Source organism: Geotrypetes seraphini, chromosome 17 (assembly GCF_902459505.1).
Source record: "Geotrypetes seraphini chromosome 17, aGeoSer1.1, whole genome shotgun sequence".
In the NCBI taxonomy this organism is placed as follows: domain Eukaryota; kingdom Metazoa; phylum Chordata; class Amphibia; order Gymnophiona; family Dermophiidae; genus Geotrypetes; species Geotrypetes seraphini.
In genome coordinates, this window is record NC_047100.1 from 28,912,569 (window position 1) to 28,930,702 (window position 18,134).

Genomic DNA, 18,134 nt, shown 5'->3' on the forward strand with positions numbered 1-18,134 from the left:
TTCCCTCCGCAACCAACTATGTATCACTATAGCAAGATGTTTTGGTTAATCTAGCTTCCCCTCTCCCCCATTAAATATCCCCCCCCCCAAATCCCTGTCTCCCCCTAACCTCAAGAAAATTAGATGGAAGGGCAGATGTTCTAGTGGCCTCCAAGCTCGGTTGTAGACAATCGTAACCTCAGTTCAGTTCTTAGACAGCTATGGCACAACAGCGCCATCTAAGGGTGTCATTTGTGGACCCGACTGAGACTCTGATGTCTGAAATATATAAGGGGGAGAGGTTTGAAAATCTAAACACTCTTAGGCTTGCAACCTACACGGCAGCTTCCCAAGAGGAAAGCAGATAGGGAAAAGCTCCCTCTTAAGATGGAAGTTCATATTTGCACAGCCCTTTTATAAGCTACTATACTGTATATTTGCAGAAGGGCTTCAATCAGTTCTTTTCATCTTGACTGAAAACTATTGCTGAAGTTGCAGAAGAAATGGCAGAGAGGGGAAATGAAAGAGACCTACAAAATTCTACGTGGAATAGAATAGGTGACGGTGAATGGATCGTTTACTCTTTCGAAAAGTACCAAAAACAAGGGGACACTTTGTGAAGTTACATGGCAATACTTTGAAAACAAACAGAAGAAAATATTTTGTCTCACTCAATGAATTTTGCCACCTTTGAGATTCTGCCAAGACCTTGTGACCAGGATTGGCCACGGTTGGAAGCAAGGTACTAGGCTAGATGGACCATTAGTCTGACCCAAAATAGGGCTAGGGCGGGTCGGGGGATGGGGGGGGGGGTTCCGGATTTTCTGATTGGAAAATCTGGCAATCCTTCTCGGGAGGGCATTCCAGGCATCCACTACTATCCTCTCCGTGGAAAAGGATTTCCTAAGTCTGCCCCCCTGCTGCCTTAATTCATGCCCTCCAGCTTTACCATTTTCCTTTCTTTTGAAAAGATTTATTTCTATATTAATACCTTTCAGTTTAAACATCCGCATCATATCTCCCCTGTCCCTCCTCTCCTCTTATTCAGGTCTTCCAATCTCTTCACGTACGTCTTTTGGCACAAGTCCCATACCGTTTTTGTCGCTTTTCTCTGGACCGCTTCAAGTCTTTTTACATCCTTAGCCAGATACAGCCTCCAAAACCGGACACAGTACTTCAGGTGGGGGCCTCACCAATGACCTGTACAGGGGCATCGACACCGCCTTTCTTCTGCTGGTTACGCCCGGCATCCTTCCGGCTACAGTCACCGCCTTGTCGCACTGTTTCGTCACCTTCAGATCCTCAGACACTATCACCCCAATGTCCCTCTCTATCAGACATGCAGTTTCTGACAAAAAAGAGAGACATTCTTTCAAAAAATGTCCCATTTTTTTTTACCAATGCGGCAATTGTTTTGACTTTCTTTTTGTAATCTTTCGCTGCATCTATTCTTCAGGTAAGTAAAGAGAACGTCAGTTTCTGGTCTCCTAAGCTCCTCCAGGATAAACTACTGACTAAGCATTAATACTGTCCATGGTTTGGTACAGCTGGAAAGCAGAACGAAGGAAGGAAAATGAGCGAGAAAGAGCTCCCTATGTAAACAGACCAGACTCTGAAAACTGATCCTCGGTGTTTTGTTAGGAATTTGCAGTGGTTTGGAAACTTTTTTTTTTTTTAATAAGGAGCAGCCTCAGCTGAGAGCCACAACCCCCTCTCAGAACCTCATCCTTTGAAGGGACTCGGTCGTCAGTCACGATGTCTCCTCTTCAGAGACGCAACGGAGAACGCTCCAGCACCTGACCTCAGAGAGAGCATGGGGAAACGGAGCAGGAATACTGAGCCCTTGCGGTCAGCACTCCTCTCGCACGAGATCAGAAAAATATTCTTCTGTTTGTCATTTTTTTCAACGTCTTTGAAGTTGGGCTACCCTTCAAGCGTCGCCAGTGGTGTCCAGAGCATCTAGCTCGGCCGGAGAAGTCTGCGAAAGCTGACTGCGGTTCGAGCCTCGAAGATACTTTGATGAAAATATTTGAAGGAGCGAGTGGCCAATTCTGTGCCGGTTCTCGTCCAGCATCTCCTGGACTCTTGTAACCAGAAACTTTCTTCTTCTATCACCCGTATTTTCATCAGAGACTCTGTTAAGACTTTCTCAAAGCAAAGCATGTGAAGAGCGCTGGACCAAACCTCAGCAGAAAGTTTCTTTCTGAAAGATAATCCCGCGTATATATTTCCCTTCCTTTTTGCTGCATTTCTAAGACACGGGAAGATGCGACTGTTTGTCCTCGGCTTGTTGGGTTCCTTTGCCGGACAGCTCTGGGGATGTCAGTTGCCCCATGACTGGAGACCCCAGACCGAAGCCTGCAGAGCTGAGATCGTGGAGACCATTCTCTTTGCCAAGGTGCTGGCGCTCCACAAAGACACCTACAGTGTCTATAATTATCTACCCTGGCAATACGAGTCGGACCTTTTCTATGCGGCCGAGATCGAGCTACTGTGTGACCAGGCATGGGGCAGCATGCTTGAGGTCCCAGCTGGTTCCAGAATTAATATCACGGGTCTGGGCTACTTTCCCTGTCACTCCTACACCGTTGTGGAGAACAACTCCTACTATTTCTTCTTAAGGTACAAAGGAAATCTGGGTTTTGTTGTCAAATTTTGGGAGATTCTATATAGGTCGCAGTCGAAGATCTGTGCGCAAACTTGGGGTTGCGTTCACATCTACCCTAGGCACTATTCTATAAAACCCTCGCCTAAATTTCAAAGGGGCATTCCGTGGCAGGGATCAGGGGTTGTTCCCAGAAGTCAGCCGCAACGGTATAGAAAAGTATCAAAAGCACGCCCGACGGCCATAAATTGGGTGCCAGCATTTACACTAGGTTTTGGCAGACATAAATGACGGCATGACATCTTCGCTAAGCTACCATTCTATATATATGACGCTTTGCGCGCAACACCCTTTCTAGAACGCTAGCTTTGCGTGAATCATCCCATGCCTAAATCTGGACACCATTTACTCAATTCCACCTTGTCTTTTTCACATGTTTGTGTACAGAAACAGATGTAAAGGGTTCTTTTATAAAATACCGACTAAGATAACTGCACACGGCTCGTCAAAAGGGCATGTAGGGCTTGGCTGGAACAGGGTCTGGGCAGAATTCACCTACGAGCATTCACCTGCTTTCAAGTAGTTGTAAATGATTTCTGCTAACACTTCTATTTTATAAAGGAGGAAATTCTATATGAGGGGATGCTGAAAAGTTCTCAGCCCAGCCGACCAAAATTTTGAGCGTTATTTTGCCACTGTAGCTGAAAAGAGTGTCATCCTATTTCGTTAAGTGCCAATTTGCAGAAAAGAAATTCTATGTTTTTGACATTGTTTCAGATTAGAGAGTTGCGCGGGGACAGAAATCCCACCCATCCCCGCCAGGATCCTCTCCATCCCCACCCGTCCCTTCCAGGATCCTCCTCTCCGTCCCCACCCGTCCCCGCCAGGATCCTCTCCGTCCCCACCCGTCCCCGCCAGGATCCTCTCCATCCCCACACGTCCCCGTCAGGATCCTCTCCGTCCCCACACGTCCCCGCAAGGAATTACCTCCATCCCCGCCCGTCCCCATAAAAAGCAGCAATACGACTTCTGACAGGATCATTAATTCCACAGTTTCTTTTGTGTTTGCGCTGCTGTTTTCCTTGTGGAATCTCTTTGGTGGAACCCTTTTTTTGTTTTCTATTCAGGTAATTAACTTATAAACCCCCTCTTTTACTAAGGCTGACGTGTCCATTATATTATATGGATGAACCCTGCTTCCAAAGCCTTCCATTCCCGTGGGAGTCCTGTGGGTTATTGGGGGGGGGGGGGGGGAATTCCTGCAGGACTCCCATGGAATTCCTGCGATCCCCGTTCCCGTGCAGACCTCTATTTCAGATCATTGATTAAAACCGTCATTCTCTTCTTGGTCGGGTTGAGAACTTTTCAGCACCCCCTCACAGTAACATTCCAGAGACGAGGAAATATTTTTTCACTCAGAGAATAGTTGAGCTCTGGAACGCGTTGCCAGAGGTTGTGGTAAGAGCGGATAGCGTAGCTGGTTTTAAGAAAAGTTTGGACAAGTTCCCGGAGGAAAAGTCCATAGTCTGTTATTGAGAAAAATATGGGGGGAAGCCACTGCTTGGCCTGGATTGGTAGCATAGAAAGTTGCTGCTCTTTGGGTTTTGGCCAGGTACTAGAGACTTGGATTGGCCACCGTGAGAACGGGCTACTGGGTGCCTATTTTACAAAGGCACCTAGACAACTATATTGTCTTTAAAAAGAGGCTTAAAATAAGCACGTTTTGAAAAAAAAAAAAACCAAACTTCTCACATAGAGAAAGCGTAATACTGCAAGAAAATCAAGCCCTTAAAAACAAACGCTGAGCAACTTTTGTAGCTGAAAACAAAACAGCGCATATTAAGCAAGAAAGACAATTTCCTGCTGGAAAAGGGGATAGAAGGGTATAGATAGAGGATTACTACACAGGTCCTGGACCTGTTGGGCCGCCGCGTGAGCGGGCTGCTGGGCACGATGGACCCCAGGTCTGACCCAGCGGAGGCATTGCTTATGTTCTTAAGGCTTTTGCAGCGGTTGCAGGTGTGGAAAAAAATGGAGGCTTTGCATTTTTGTTTCCTGATTCCCTGCCCCCTCCTCTTTTTCAAACCCCAAAATTGCAAATTCTGCCCGGTCATCAGAACCTGCCTCTTGCGCTATCCGCTCATTTCCACCTGGCTGTGGGCCGCACAGGTGGTCTCAAGGGACGGTTTCAGCCTCGTGTCTGTTTCTCATTAGACCCTCACGTGAGGGCTACAGAAAAGCGAGGAGGACAGTGGAAGGCAGCTCCAGCCAAGAGGGACAGGGGGGAGGGGGGGGGAATGAACAAACATCCGAGTTGATCTCCTTGCCTGAGGCATGTGGGGCCAGGCCCCGCGCAGCTGGCTTTCTGAGCTCCTGTTTAATGCACGCAAGGAGAATGCGCTCATTTTGTTTGCTGCCTCTTGTTATGAATCCGGGTCAAGAAATTATACCATCGGTATTTCTAAAGTTAATACACGATAAGCAGCGAGAGACAGATGGTTCTGCTTTTGACAGGCCCAATTGAAGCTGTGTGGTAAACAAGTTTCAAGTTTATTTCAAATTTCTTATACCGCCTAATCAAACTATAAAATTAACAATAGAAAACAAATAAATTAAACCATGGACAAATTAAAACAGGAGGGAAAAGAGTAAGAACTACAATATTATTACTACTACTACTATTTATTCTTTTTATAGCGCCGAAAGGCGTAAGCAGCGCTGTACATTTTGACATACAATAGACAGTCCCTGCTCACAAGAGCTTACAGTCTTAATTTAGACAGGACATTTCAGGGTTGGGGAGGTTATAGCGGGTCTAGGTATTTGACAGCAGCGAGGGGGAGTTTAAGAGTCGAAAGCAGTTTCAAAAAAGCGGGCCTTGAGCTGGGATTTAAACCCCCGCCAGGGACGGAGCACAACGTATTTTGAGAAAAAGATGAACCAAAAATAGGTAGGTAGAATAGAATAGGTAGGGGAGGACTAAATTGGAAGCGAGGTAGTCCTTACAAGGACACTTATGATCCAAACCTACTGCTTAGACTCAGTGGCGTACCAAAGGGAGGGAGGGGGGGGGGGGCAGGGAGGACGGTCCGCCCCGGGTGCAAGCCATGAGGGGGGTACTCTCGGCCTTGGAGTCATGGCCTGGGAACATGTCTTCTCATGGCCCGACCCTCGCTTACCCGACTGCAGCAGAAAGCAACCTGCAGAAAAGATCGCGAGTACTTTAACAATCCTTGCAGGCCTCCGGAGTTGTTGTCCCTCTGCCGCAATCCTGCCTCTGACGTCAGAGAAGGGGCGGGAATGCGGCAGAGGGACGACAACTCCAGAGGCCTATGGCAACCTGCAAGGATCGCTAAAGTACTCGCGATCCTTTCTGCAGGTTGCTTTCTGCTGTAGTCGGGTAAAGGGAAGTGCGGAAAGCCAGAGGGGAACACACAGGCCTTCCCGGGGGGGGGGGGGAACAGTCCTTCGGGGGGGATGAAAGTGTATCCTGACAGAACTGGTGTTAGACCGCAAACGTGAGCTAGGATTTAACAAAGAGAGGAAAAGTCCTTTTTGGTTTTTTTTATTTTGTTTACATCACAGCGCCAGTGTGGTTAGGAGAAGCCAAAGGGGGTAAAAAAGCTATAAAATAAACCCCCAGGATGTTTGAAAAAAACACCCAATTGGGCAGGAAAATCGAATCGAAAAACCAATCAAAATTTTTTTCCCCCCTGAGTCGGGCAGCACTAGTTTGCGCTACTGTCTTAGACTTTAGGATCTGGGAATGGTGAGAGATGGCATCCTCAGTACTTTATAATGGAAGTGAAACGAGGATTTGGCCAGACTTTTGAAGGGTCTGCAGAAGAAAAATATTGTATAGGCTAGGGACATGAGACAGCAGGAAATGGGAATTTTTCTTCCTTCTGTTTTTGTGAATGGCAAGGCTGAGGATGTCAGAGTTCAGTTAAAATATGTGCTTTATAAGAAAATATTACAATGTGTTTTATAACCATTGCCGGCCTACCCGGTGAGATGTTCCTAACGGTGATGGTGATGGCTGCGTGTCAATGTGTTGAGAGGAAGAGGTGGTCTGGGAAATTCTGCTGAGCAAACTCCGGGCTCATTTCCACCCCCTCAGTTAGTCCACTCCACTCAACTGGTTCACACACTGAGTGGGTCTTTGGGTGTTGTGCCTGGGTAGTTGTTTTGGGATCTCTTCCAGTGGTTTGTCAGTATCTCCGAGGAACTAAACACAATTCTATAAAGGGCATGTACGTTTTATGAAATCACACCAAGGGTCGCTCACTTCCGATGGCCATTTTTCAGCGTGCGTCTATATAGCATAGGATGCTGGTTTGGGCGGCCGCCTAAGAAGCGGCTGAGAATGGCGCACCGGCATCCTGTGCAGAATCGCATCTTGTCTTACAGAACAAACCCTCCCCCCCCCCACGTATCCCCTGGTTAGAGAATAGCGCCTGTCTGATCGCAGTGGCCGGTCCAGGTCACAAGCACCCGGCAGCAACCCAAACAGTAACCACTGGAAAGGTAGGAGAGAGAGAGAGAAATGGAGAGAAGAGACGCCAGTGAAGCTAATAAGAGAACTAACGGGAGATGGAGCTCCGATCCCTGGTTTGTGCCGCTGAAATGCAGTCTTTTTTTAAGAAAATCGAGAACTATTGTAGTACTCCTGCGGACCGAACTACCGATCTGAACAAAGCGGAAAAATATATACTTGAGCATTTTGAAATTTAGGCGTAAACAGTTTTAAACCTATGCGTCAAAATGGCCATTGTCCAAGACATTTATTACCTGGCCCAATTTTGTTGTTTTTGCCCTCTTTTCAACTCTAGTAAGACAACAATAAAATCTGTATGTAAAGCCCTGGATGTCTATTCTAGGATTTCAGCGTTTCGGGTGATTCTTAGGGTGACTTTTTGCTGATAGTGTAGCTGAGGGGTAGGCAATTCGGGTCCTGGAGAGCCACAAGGCAGGTCAGGTTTTCAGGATATCCACAATGAAATGTATGTATGAGATGGATTTGCATTGCAAATTGTGGATATCTCGAAATCCTGACTTGGCTGTGGCTCTCGAGGACCGGAATTGCCTGGCCCTGGTGTAGCTGGTTCTTTGACACAAATCATGTCGCTTTTATATCTAGACTTAGTCTTTAAGCCCGTTACATTAACGGCTGCTAGAATAGATGTGTCTGTCTGTGTGTGTTTCTTTATCTCTCTCTCCTTGGCTGCTGTCTGTATCCTTCTGTCTCCCCCTCCCCCCCTCCCCCCCCCCCCCCCGAGCAAAGCTGTCTGCCCCCAGCACCCACCTCCCCCCCAAATGTCTCTCCATGGCCCTCTTCTGTCTTCCCCCCAGAGCAAAGCTGTCTGTCCCCAGCACACCTCCCCCCAAAGCAGCCCTCTTTCCCTCTCCCTATCTCTCCATGGCCCCTTCTGTCTCCCCCCAGCACACCCCTCCCCCCAAAGCAGCCCCCTTTCCCTCTCCCTGTCTCTCCATGGCCCCTTCTGTCTTCCCCCCCCCAAAGCAAAGCTGTTTGCCCGAAGCACACCCCTCCCCCCAAAGCAGCCCCCTTTCCGTCTCCCGCTGACTCTCTCTCTGGCCCCCTTTCTCTGTCTGTCTTTCTGTCCCTCTCCCTACCCCTGTGTCTTTCTTTCTGTCTCCCTCGCGTGAGGCCAGACCGTAAGCCGCTACAGCTCACGGAAAACCGGCGCACGCATAGGAAGTGCGCATGCGCGGCTTACCGTTTTATTAGATTAGATTAGATATAGATTTTTTTTGTTAAAAAAAAAAATTTTATTTTGTTTTTTTACAATTTACAATCCTGAAAATAATTTCTAATCTTTGACTAAGTTTCGTAGCTGACGTGCTGTCCAGCTTCTCAACCCTTCTGATGATCTGCGGGCTGCTGTTACCACAGGTCCTGTGCTCTGGAGTCAGCGCTCACATCTGGAAAATCTGTTTGCCAGCAGTGACGGAATGAGTCATGTATAATTAGGACTAATTTTAGGACCTAACTTGTTTTTCAGTTCAAGTTTGTCAACTAACCCCCACCTTTTACAAAAGCCTAGCGCGGTTCGTAGTGCCAGCCGCGGCGGTAACAGCTCCTACGCTCATAGGAATTCTATGAGCAGGGAAGCTGTTGCCGTCAGACTAAACCTTAATAAAAGGGGGAGTACATTTTCTGGGCTGTTTTTATTTTTCATTTCTCTGTTTGAAAAGGGAAAAATTAAGGCAAGCAAGTGATAAACAATGCAGGAGAACCAGGGGGGGGGGCGTATCAGAGGGGAAAGACAAGCACAGAAACTACTTCTGATAGAGCCGGAGAGCGTTCCAGTTTTTCCAATCAAAACGTAGGATCAAAGGCCAAAGCATCTGAACAAGTCAACCGCTGAAATGTGTCTAATGCAATCGGCTCCGACCGAGCTGGCACAAACCTGCCGACGGTGCCCGAGGATCACAGAAAGGAGGCGGAGCGTGAAAACGGCAAAGAGATGCTCAGGAATCTAACATAGAAACATAGAATATGACGGCAGAAAAGGGCTATAGCCCATCAAGTCTGCCCACTCTAATGACCCACCCCCTTGACTTTACTCCCTTAGAGATCCCACGTGAATGTCCCATTTTCTCTTAAAATCTGACACGCTGCTGGCCTCAATCACCTGCAGAGGTAGACTGTTCCAGTGATCGACCGCCCTCTCTGTGAAGAAGTATTTCCTGGAATCACCACGAAATTTCCCTCCCCTGATTTTCAGCGGATGCCCTCTGGTGGTCGAAGGACCTATAGGACAGAAGATACGGCCCGTGACATATTTGAACGTCTCAATCACGTCCCCCCCTCTCTCTTCATTCCTCTGGTGAGTACAGCTGCAATTTATTTAGCCTTTCTTCATACGTGAGATCCCTGAGCCCCCGAGACCATCCCGGTGGCCATTCGCTGAACGGACTTAATTCGCCGCACATCTTTCCGGTAGTGTGGTCTGCAGAATTGAACACAATACTCCAAATGAGGTCTCACCATGGATCTGTACAGTGGCATTATCACTTCAGGTCTCCTGCTGACAAAACCCCTACGGATACATACAACCCATCATTCGCCTTGCCTTGGAGGAAGCCTTCTCCACTTGATTCTAGACACAGAAGCACAGTTGTTCGGCACATGCCGCAGCGCAACCCCTTGAAATACCAGTCCCTCCTTTGTATGGCCACATTAGGCACGTGCGTTCAGTTGGTTTGGGCACGGAAAAATGGAAAGTACACGCGAATCACTTGTACGAGGGGGGCCGCTGAAAAGTTCTCAGCCCAACCGACAACATCGGGGCAATCTCCACCGAGGGCTCTACGCTCGAGGAAAAGACTGGAGCCTTATAGAGGGGATGATTGACAGTCTGAACATCTAGGGCAGATGACTAGCAATTCTATTGTTTATTTAAAGGCTTTGCCAACTACATGCCTCAATTAATTAAAAGCACCTTCTTGGCAACTTTCCTCCGGCCACAACTGTCTCAACATCTTCCAGAAGTCTACCGTTCTTGGGGATGGGGGAAGGGGGCAGGAGAATTGGCAGTTCTGCAGGTCTCCTTTTTGACTTTGGGCCCTAGGTGTGTGCCCGGTTTGCCTACACATTAATCCTGCCCTGGTTAGCACATGCTTTTATAAGGCCGGAGATCACGAGGCTGCCTTCGAGGGTTCAGTGTTTCATGCTGAATACAAATATTTATGGCATGAAATTAAGGTTTTCTAGTTACTTAGTGTTTGACTGAAAACTTTCAGAAGGGAAGGAAAAAAATAAGAGAGGTTGGTTAGATCTTACAGGCTAACCAGTAACAATAATATGAGATGCATCTGATCAAGTGAATTCTAGTCCTAGGAAACTCATGTCTCAATAAATTGGTTAGTCGATAAGGTCAACCTCTGTCATTTTAGTGTTTGTTTATGCATGTCTAATAGCTTATTTTTTTTCTTTTTCTTAATCTGCAGGATGGATGAAAATTACAACCTGCTTCCCCACGGGGTGAACTTTCAAGACGCCATCTTCCCAGAGACATCTGAAAACCACCGGATGTTTGCGAGTCTCTTTCAGTTCTCAAACTGTACTTCTGGTACCAATCCACAACTTTACACTCCAGACTGGGACATCCAAGAAGATTATCGGGTACGAATGAACTCGACGGTTATGATATCGATTGCCGGGCGTGGGTCATTTATAAGGCAATTCTAAGGCCACTCGCATTTAGATGCTTTTTGCCCATGTAAATGCACAAAATAATAGTACTTAAGAACATAAGAAGTGCCTCTACTGGGTCAGACCAGAGGTCCATCACAGTGGCCCAACTGGTCCAGGATCTGTGTAGTAGTCCTCTATCCCCTTTTCCTGCAGAAAATTGTCCAATCCCTTCTCGAACCCTAATACCGTACTTTGACCTATCACGCCCTCTGGAAGCGCATTCCAGGTGTCCACCACCCGTCGGGTAAAGAAAAACTTCCTAGCGTTGGTTTTGAATCTGTCCCCTTTCAACTTTTCCGAATGCCCTCTCGTTCTTGTAGTTTTCGAGCGTTTGAAGAATCTGTCCCTCTCCACTTTCTCTATGCCCTTCGTGATCTTATAGGTCTCGATCATGTCTCCAGGGAAAAGAGCCCCAGTTTTTCCAGTCTCTCAGCGTATGAAAGGTTTTCCGTACCCTTTATCAAACGTGTCGCTCTCCTCTGAACCCTCTCGAGTATCGCCGTATCCTTCTTAAGGTACGGCGACCAATATCGGACGCAGTACTCCAGATGCGGACGCACCATCGCCCGATACAACGGCAGGATAACTTCTTTCGTTCCGGTTGCGATACCCTTCTCGATTATACCTAGCATTCTCGTCACTCTCCTGGCGGCCGCCACGCACTGCCCCGACGGCTTCATTGTCTTGTCCACTATTACCCCCAAGTCCCTTTCTTGGGTACTGTCACGCCACAGTATCCCTCCCATCGTATATAGCTGTAGCTCGGGTTTTTGTTTCCTACTTGCAAAACTTTACATTTCTCTACATTGAACTTCATCTGCCATCTCGTCGCCCACTCCCCTAGCTCGTTCAGGTCCCTTTGTAATTCTTCGCAGTCCTATGTAGTCCGAGCACCACTAAATAGTTTGGTGTCATCTGCAAATTTTATTATTTCGCACTTCATCCCTGTTTCTATATCATTTATAAATATATCGAATAGCGGCGGTCCGAGCACCAACCCCTCCGTAACACCACTCGTGACCCTCCTCCAGTCCGAGTAGTGGCCTTTCGCTCCTACCCGCCAACCAGTTCCTGATCCATCTGTGTACGTCTCCTTCCACCCCCACGGTTCTTCAGTTTCCGAAGTAGGCGTTCACGGGGTACCTCGTCAAAGGCTTTCTGGAAATCTAAATATACGACGTCTACGGGGTCCCCTTTGTCCATCCGTTTGTTAATTCCTTGGAAGTGCAGTAAATTTGTTAGGCACGATCTGCTCTCGCAGAAGCCACGTTGGCTTGTGATTAGAAGTTTATTTCTTTCAAAAGGCTCGTCGATGCTGTCTTTTATCGGCGCTTCTTCCATTTTCCTCGGAACCGAAGTCAGACTCACCGGTCTGTAGTTCCTCGGGCGGGTCACCTCTCGATCCCTTTTTAAAAATGGACATAACATTGGCTATCTTCCAGTCCTCCGGGATCACTCCTGTTTTCAGGGATCGATTGCAAACTTGCCGTAGTAGTTCCGCTATTTCCTCCTTAAGTTCGTTCAGAACCCTCGGGCGGATTCCGTCCCGGCCCGGCGATTTGTCAGTTTTTAATTTTTCTAGCTGCCTGCGTACGTCTTCAAGGCTTATTTCCGTGGATGTTAGTTTATCTGTTTAGTCTCCTTTGAAGATTTGCTCAGGTTCCGGTATGTCGGATGTTTCCTCTTTGGTAAATACAGACGAAAAGAACAAGTTGAGTCTTTCCGCCACTTCTTTCTCCTCCTTCGCCACTCCCTTCTCTGTCTCTGTCATGCAGCGGTCCCACCTCCTCCCTAGCCGGCCGCTTCCCTTTAACATATCTGAAGAACGGTTTGAAATTTTGTGCTTCCTCGGCTAGCCTTTCTTCATATTCTCTTTTGGCTTTTCTAACCACTCGGTGACATTCTTTTTGATACTTCCTGTGCTCTTTCCAATTCTCCTCAGTTTTGTCCTTTTTTCCAATTTCCTGAATGAATTTTGAACTTATCCCCTATCGCTTTCTTCACTTCTTTGGTTATCCACGCCGGGTCTTTCGTTTGATTCTTTTTGCACCCTTTTCTGAATCTTGGGATATGCAGATTTTGCGCCTCGATCACCGTGTCCTTGAATAAAGACCAGGCTTGCTCTACATAAGAACATAAGAAGTTGCCTCTGCTGAGGCAGACCAGAGCTCCATCTCGGCCAGCGGTCCGCTCCCGCGGTGGCGGCCCATCAGGCCTATTGCCTGAGCAGTGGTTCCTGACTATCCCTATGACCTACCTTTACTCTTATCTGTACCCCTCAATTCCTTTATCATCTATCTGTGCTCATCTGGTCGAGTGTATGCTTTCTTTTATGTATAGGGCTATTCTTCCTCCTTTCTGACCTGACCTGTCCTGGCGATAAGAGTTTGTACCCCGGTAGTGCTGTATCCCATTTGTTTTCTTCATTCCACCATGTTTCGGAGACCCCCAATGATGTCTATGTTCTCAGTTTTGGCCATGACTTCTAACTCCCCCCCTCCCCCCCCCCTATTTTGTTCTTTAGGCTACTGGCATTAGTATATTGGTATTTTTTTGTCTTAATTTCTTTTCGCTGTGTTTCGAACTTTATTTTCTCCCCTTGCGCTGCAATCCTTTTATCCTGCTCTTCTGGGTTAGTCAACTCCTGTGTTTTGCCCATTATATCTTGAACCCAGCATTTTCCCCCCTTAGTATCTTCGCGGGATACCTTCTTCCGAATCGTCGACTGTCGGCTTTCCCCTTCTTCTTAGTTTAAAGCCTGTTCTATTCCTCTCCTGACGTTGTTTTCTAGAAGCCTAGTTCCCGCCACGCTCAGGTGCAGTCCATCTCTCCTGAAGAGCTTGTTCCTACCCCCAGTTCCTCACGAAGCGGAACCCCTCTTCTTCACACCACCTCCTCGTCCAAGCATTTATTGATTGTAGTTCCGTCTGCCTCGGTACGGGTAGGATCTCTGAGAACGCTATCTTCCGGGTCCTCATCCTCAACTTCCTTCCCAGAATCTTGAATTATTCTATCAATGCACTTCTTCTGTAGTCTCTTCCACTAACATCATTTGTCCCGATGTGGATCACTACCGCAGTCTCTTCTGTCTCTGCTCCTTCCAGGATCTCTCCAATTTTGTCCACGATGTCCTTTGTTCTCGCTCCCGGGAGACAGGTCACTAGTCGATCCTCTCTCCCACCTGCTACGTGGCTTTCTACATTCCTTAGGATTGAGTCTCCCGCTAGGATCGCAGACTTTCCCTTCTTCAACTTTCGCTTCAGTCGCAGGTCTGTGTCCTCGGTGTGCTTTACCGCTTCCTCTTCTAAGCACCGGCAAGACCTTGCCTCCCCTTACTGCGGAGTTCTTCTGTGGGCTTCTTCTTCCTCGGAGTCCGACCGCTCTTGCTCTCTATTCCTTGCGGGCGTAGCTTCGTCCTTCCTACAATGTTCTTGTTCTTCCAGCCTCCTGTAGGCCTCTTCGATGAACTCCTCGAGCTCCCTGACTTGTTCCTTGATGTGCCCCTCTCTCTCTCTCTCTCTGGATCTTCAGCTGTCCTGAGCGGGTCTTCTGCGATGTAAAGTCCCTCCAGGTCTTGAATCCTGTACTTCAGTCGACTAACCTCCTTCTTCAAGCTTTTCATTTCCTGACACCGCCGACTGCATACATACGACTGCCTCCCAGAGGGGAGGTAATCGTACATATGGCAGTCCGTGCGGTACATTGGGAAGCTCATCCTCTGGATTCCCTCTGCTTCCATTGCTGTCCGCCTATTTGGAGTACTCTTTATTAATGTACCAGTGCCTTTTGCTAGTGTGTGTGTGTGTGTGTGTTCTCTTCTGTACCTGCTTCTTCCGTGTGTGTGTGTGTGTGTGTGTTTTCCTTCTGTGCCTGCCTCCCCCTTACCTTCTGTGCCTGGCTCGTCCCCTTTTAAGGGGGGAGTTTGGATGATGATTGTCTGACGTGGTGGGGGTGGGTGGAGCTTACTCTCGCCGCCTGCCCCTGGCTTCCTACTCCTCTGCCTCCTCTCCCGGCTCCTATTCTTGCATAAGTGTACACTTACTCATGAAAGAGTCCATTTAAGCGCTGTTCTTTAATGGTGAGCGGTATAGTTTATAAATGCGAGGGGCTGAGTGTGGCGGTTGATGGGCAGGGCACGCATGTAACTGAAAGAATACTCTCAGTTACGTGGCTGCAGTTAAGAAAGGTTTGGACAATTTCCTTTAACAGAGAAAGACACGGGGGAAGCCACTGCTTGCTCTGGATCGGTAGCATGGAATGTTGCTACTCTTTGGGGTAGAGAGTTGTGCGGGGACAGAAATCCCCTCCGTCCCCGCCTGTCTCTATAAACTTCAGAAATAGTTATTTCATTTAATTCTGCTACTGAATTAAAGGGTCTGGTAGAGACCCATTTACAAATAAGCCAAGACACTTTATTAATTTGGAAATATTAATTGGGAAGAATATAGACTTTGTAAATGGGTTTCTACCAGAGGCTCTCTAATGTAAATATAAAATATAAATACTCAGCTGATGAGGACTTCCTTTGCAGTTGGCCGGGGGTCCCTTTTGCCAAGCTTGGCAGGTAGCAGTAGCATCCCTGAGTCACAGATGCTGGCACCTCAGCGGCTCAAGGATGTTGTCAGTGACTGCTGCGCTCGGTGGAGGGGAGTTCTGGCCATCTCTAGAGGAGGTCCTCTGCTGGCGGTGCTTGGGGGATCTCCACCAGTCCCAGCAAGGGTCAGTAAGTACTTCAACACTGTAGAAATTAAATCAGAAATGCATTCAATACAAAGACATCTGCTATATACACATTTCCCAAAGCTAACATTTTAGTCAATAAATTCAGTTTTTTGTTTTTTTTTACTTTTGTTGTCTGGAGACTTATTTTTCCATAAAGTTGGTCCCAGTTTCTTTTTTCCGCTTTCCCATCTTCTGTAAATTCTTCTGTTGCTGTCCATTGGTTCCTCCTACCACGGTCCAGCATCTTTTGTGCCTGCCCACTAGCCCCGTGCCCAACATTTTTACTTCTATCACTCCTCTCCAGCACCATGCCACATCTCTCCATCCGTTCCCTTTACCACTATCTCCCTCTTGCATCCATTTCAATCCGTCCCACTGTTCCCCGTTGCACCACCATATTTCTCCCTCTCATCTGTACCTCACTCCCTCCCTATGACCAAAAATTCTCCTTTCTTCCGTTCCCGTGTACACAACCATCTCTTTCCCTCCCTTCCTCTCTCCCATGCCTTCTGTGTCCAAAAACGCATTCCCTCCCCCACCTCAGCATCTCTTGCCCAAGGTCATGCCTTGTGTCCAAAACGCACTCCCCCTCCCTTCTTCCATCCTCTTTCCCCCCCCCTCTTTTGTGTTCTGTGTTTGCCTCCCAGCCCTCATCTGCGAGCAAATTACCAGCAACTTTCTCAGCCAAATGGAGCTCGAGCCGTGAGGCTCGTCTTCTATTTCCTGTCTGCACTGCCCCAGCACACATAGCCGACCGAAAGTCTTCCCGATGTTAGCACTGACGTCGGAGGGAGGGAGGGAGGGCTTTGCTTAAGCCCTCCTTCCGACGTCAGCACTGACATCGGGGAAGACTTCCGGTCGGCTATGTATGGGTGGCAGGGCAGGTTGGAAAAAAGAAGACGAGCCTCGCGGCTCGAGTTGTATCGAACCCCACGGGATCTCCACAACCTGAAGGGGGGAACCTGCGGGATCTCCGCGGGTGCCGTGGGTTTCCCGTCGTCCCCGTTCCCGTGCGGCTCTCTACTTTGGGGTTCTAGAATCTGTTGTTACTCTTTGGGATTCTGGAATGTTGCTACTCTTTGGGTTTTGGCCAGGTACTAGTGACCTGGTTTGGCTATCGTGAGGATGGGCTACTGGGCTTGACGGACCATCGGTATGACCCAGGAAGGCTATTCTTATGTTCTTATGTTAGACACGTCGAGAACAGGTTATGTTAGTATTTTATAATGGAATCGAGGTGGCCGCTGCGAAGCATTTCGACACTCTCTTACAGCCCACAGGGTGGAGCCAACCAGAACAACCTGAATATTTCAAAATAGAAGGCTCGTGGGTCAGAAACTGTGAAAGGGATCTTTTTTTCACAGAAAAAATTAGCTGCTACATCGAATGGCCTCTCAATGGCTGTCGAAGAGATAAAAAGAGTAACAGGATTCAAAAACGCTAGGATGAAGTGAGGGGGGAAACGACAGATGGGAGCGCATCTAGTTCTTTGTGATAATCTCCATAATTGCACCCGGGATGAAACCGGGCAGACCGGTGGGGTCATTTTTCTCTGGTTTTAGATGAAATTGTCTTAGGCTTGTTTTTGTTTTTTTCTTTACAGCTGCTGTGTGCCACGGTGCAAAGGGCTTTATACGACGAGGAAGAACGTGTCAAGACACTATCTCAGAAGGTCCGAATCTTAGAGAAAGCCAACGGCCACCTCCGAGAGAAAGTGAAGAAGCTCAAGCGCTCGGCGCGTCAGGCAAAGACGGAGCGTAAAGGGGAAGTCGTGTCGACTAAGCGACTTTTGGTCAAGCAAAGGATGTTGTCGAGAAAGGACCCGAAACGAGACAGTCACGAAAAGATCCCGGGAAAGCCCACCTGAGGCCAAAGGCAACAAACTGTGGTGAGAAAACAGATGCAGAGCCCAGAAGAGGCTTCTATAGAACCGTTTCTTTGGAATGCGGTGGACGTAAACCATAGACTTAATATCGTACGGCCCTCAAAGAGAAAAAGAGAAGACCGACGTCGAGACCTGCGGACCAACTCATTGAACTTTACAGCAATTTATAGGTTTACAAACTCTCCTTTTGAGAATCATGACCCTGCTAAGTTTGCTCACTATGCTGTAGCCAAACCACCCAATCTCTTTTGAGGTCAGAAGCTAATTAGAGCGGAGCCCGGTTAGTACACGAGCGGGAGAAACACTCTTTAGATGCAAGTGTTTTCTGTCCCTAGCGGGCTCACCCGGAATCTCAGCCCGCTCTACTAACCGCTAGGCTACTTGTCAAATAAACATATAACTTATAAAGGAAAGTAGGCACTTAGTTAGTGTAACGGGCTTAAAGACTAGTGATGGCAGATAAAGGCCAAATGGCCCATCCAGTCTGCCTATCCGCAGTAACCATTATCTCTTCCTCTCTCTAAGAGATCCCACCGTGCCTATCCTATGTTTTCTTGAAATCAGACACAGTCTCTTGTCTCCACCACCTCTACCGGGAGACTGTTCCACCCTTTCAGTAAAAAAAAAAAAAGTATTTCCTTAGATTACCCCTGAGGCTCTCGCCTCTTAACTTCATCCTACGCCCTCTCATTCCGGAGCTTTCCTATCAAATGAAAGAGACT

The 18,134-nt window shown here is 47.8% G+C and overlaps 1 protein-coding gene across 1 annotated transcript; it reads left to right on the forward strand.

Moving 5' to 3' along the window:
* Positions 1–1,878: 1,878 nt before the first annotated feature.
* On the forward strand, positions 1,879–17,921 carry LOC117351264 (coiled-coil domain-containing protein 3-like). The gene is made up of 3 exons (XM_033926335.1): positions 1,879–2,601; positions 10,559–10,733; positions 17,131–17,921. The coding sequence occupies exons 1-3, from the start codon at positions 2,246–2,248 to the stop codon at positions 17,392–17,394; spliced, it is 795 nt and encodes a 264-aa protein (XP_033782226.1). The 5' UTR covers positions 1,879–2,245; the 3' UTR covers positions 17,395–17,921.
* The last annotated feature ends 213 nt before the right edge of the window (positions 17,922–18,134 follow it).

Coding starts and splice junctions, on each gene's coding strand:
- LOC117351264 (XM_033926335.1), top strand. CDS start 2,246: ATGCGACTGTTTGTCCTCGGCTTGTTGGGTTCCTTTGCCGGACAGCTC. Junction 2,602..10,558: donor TCCTACTATTTCTTCTTAAG/GTACAAAGGAAA, acceptor CTTAATCTGCAG/GATGGATGAAAATTACAACC. Junction 10,734..17,130: donor ACATCCAAGAAGATTATCGG/GTACGAATGAAC, acceptor TTTTCTTTACAG/CTGCTGTGTGCCACGGTGCA.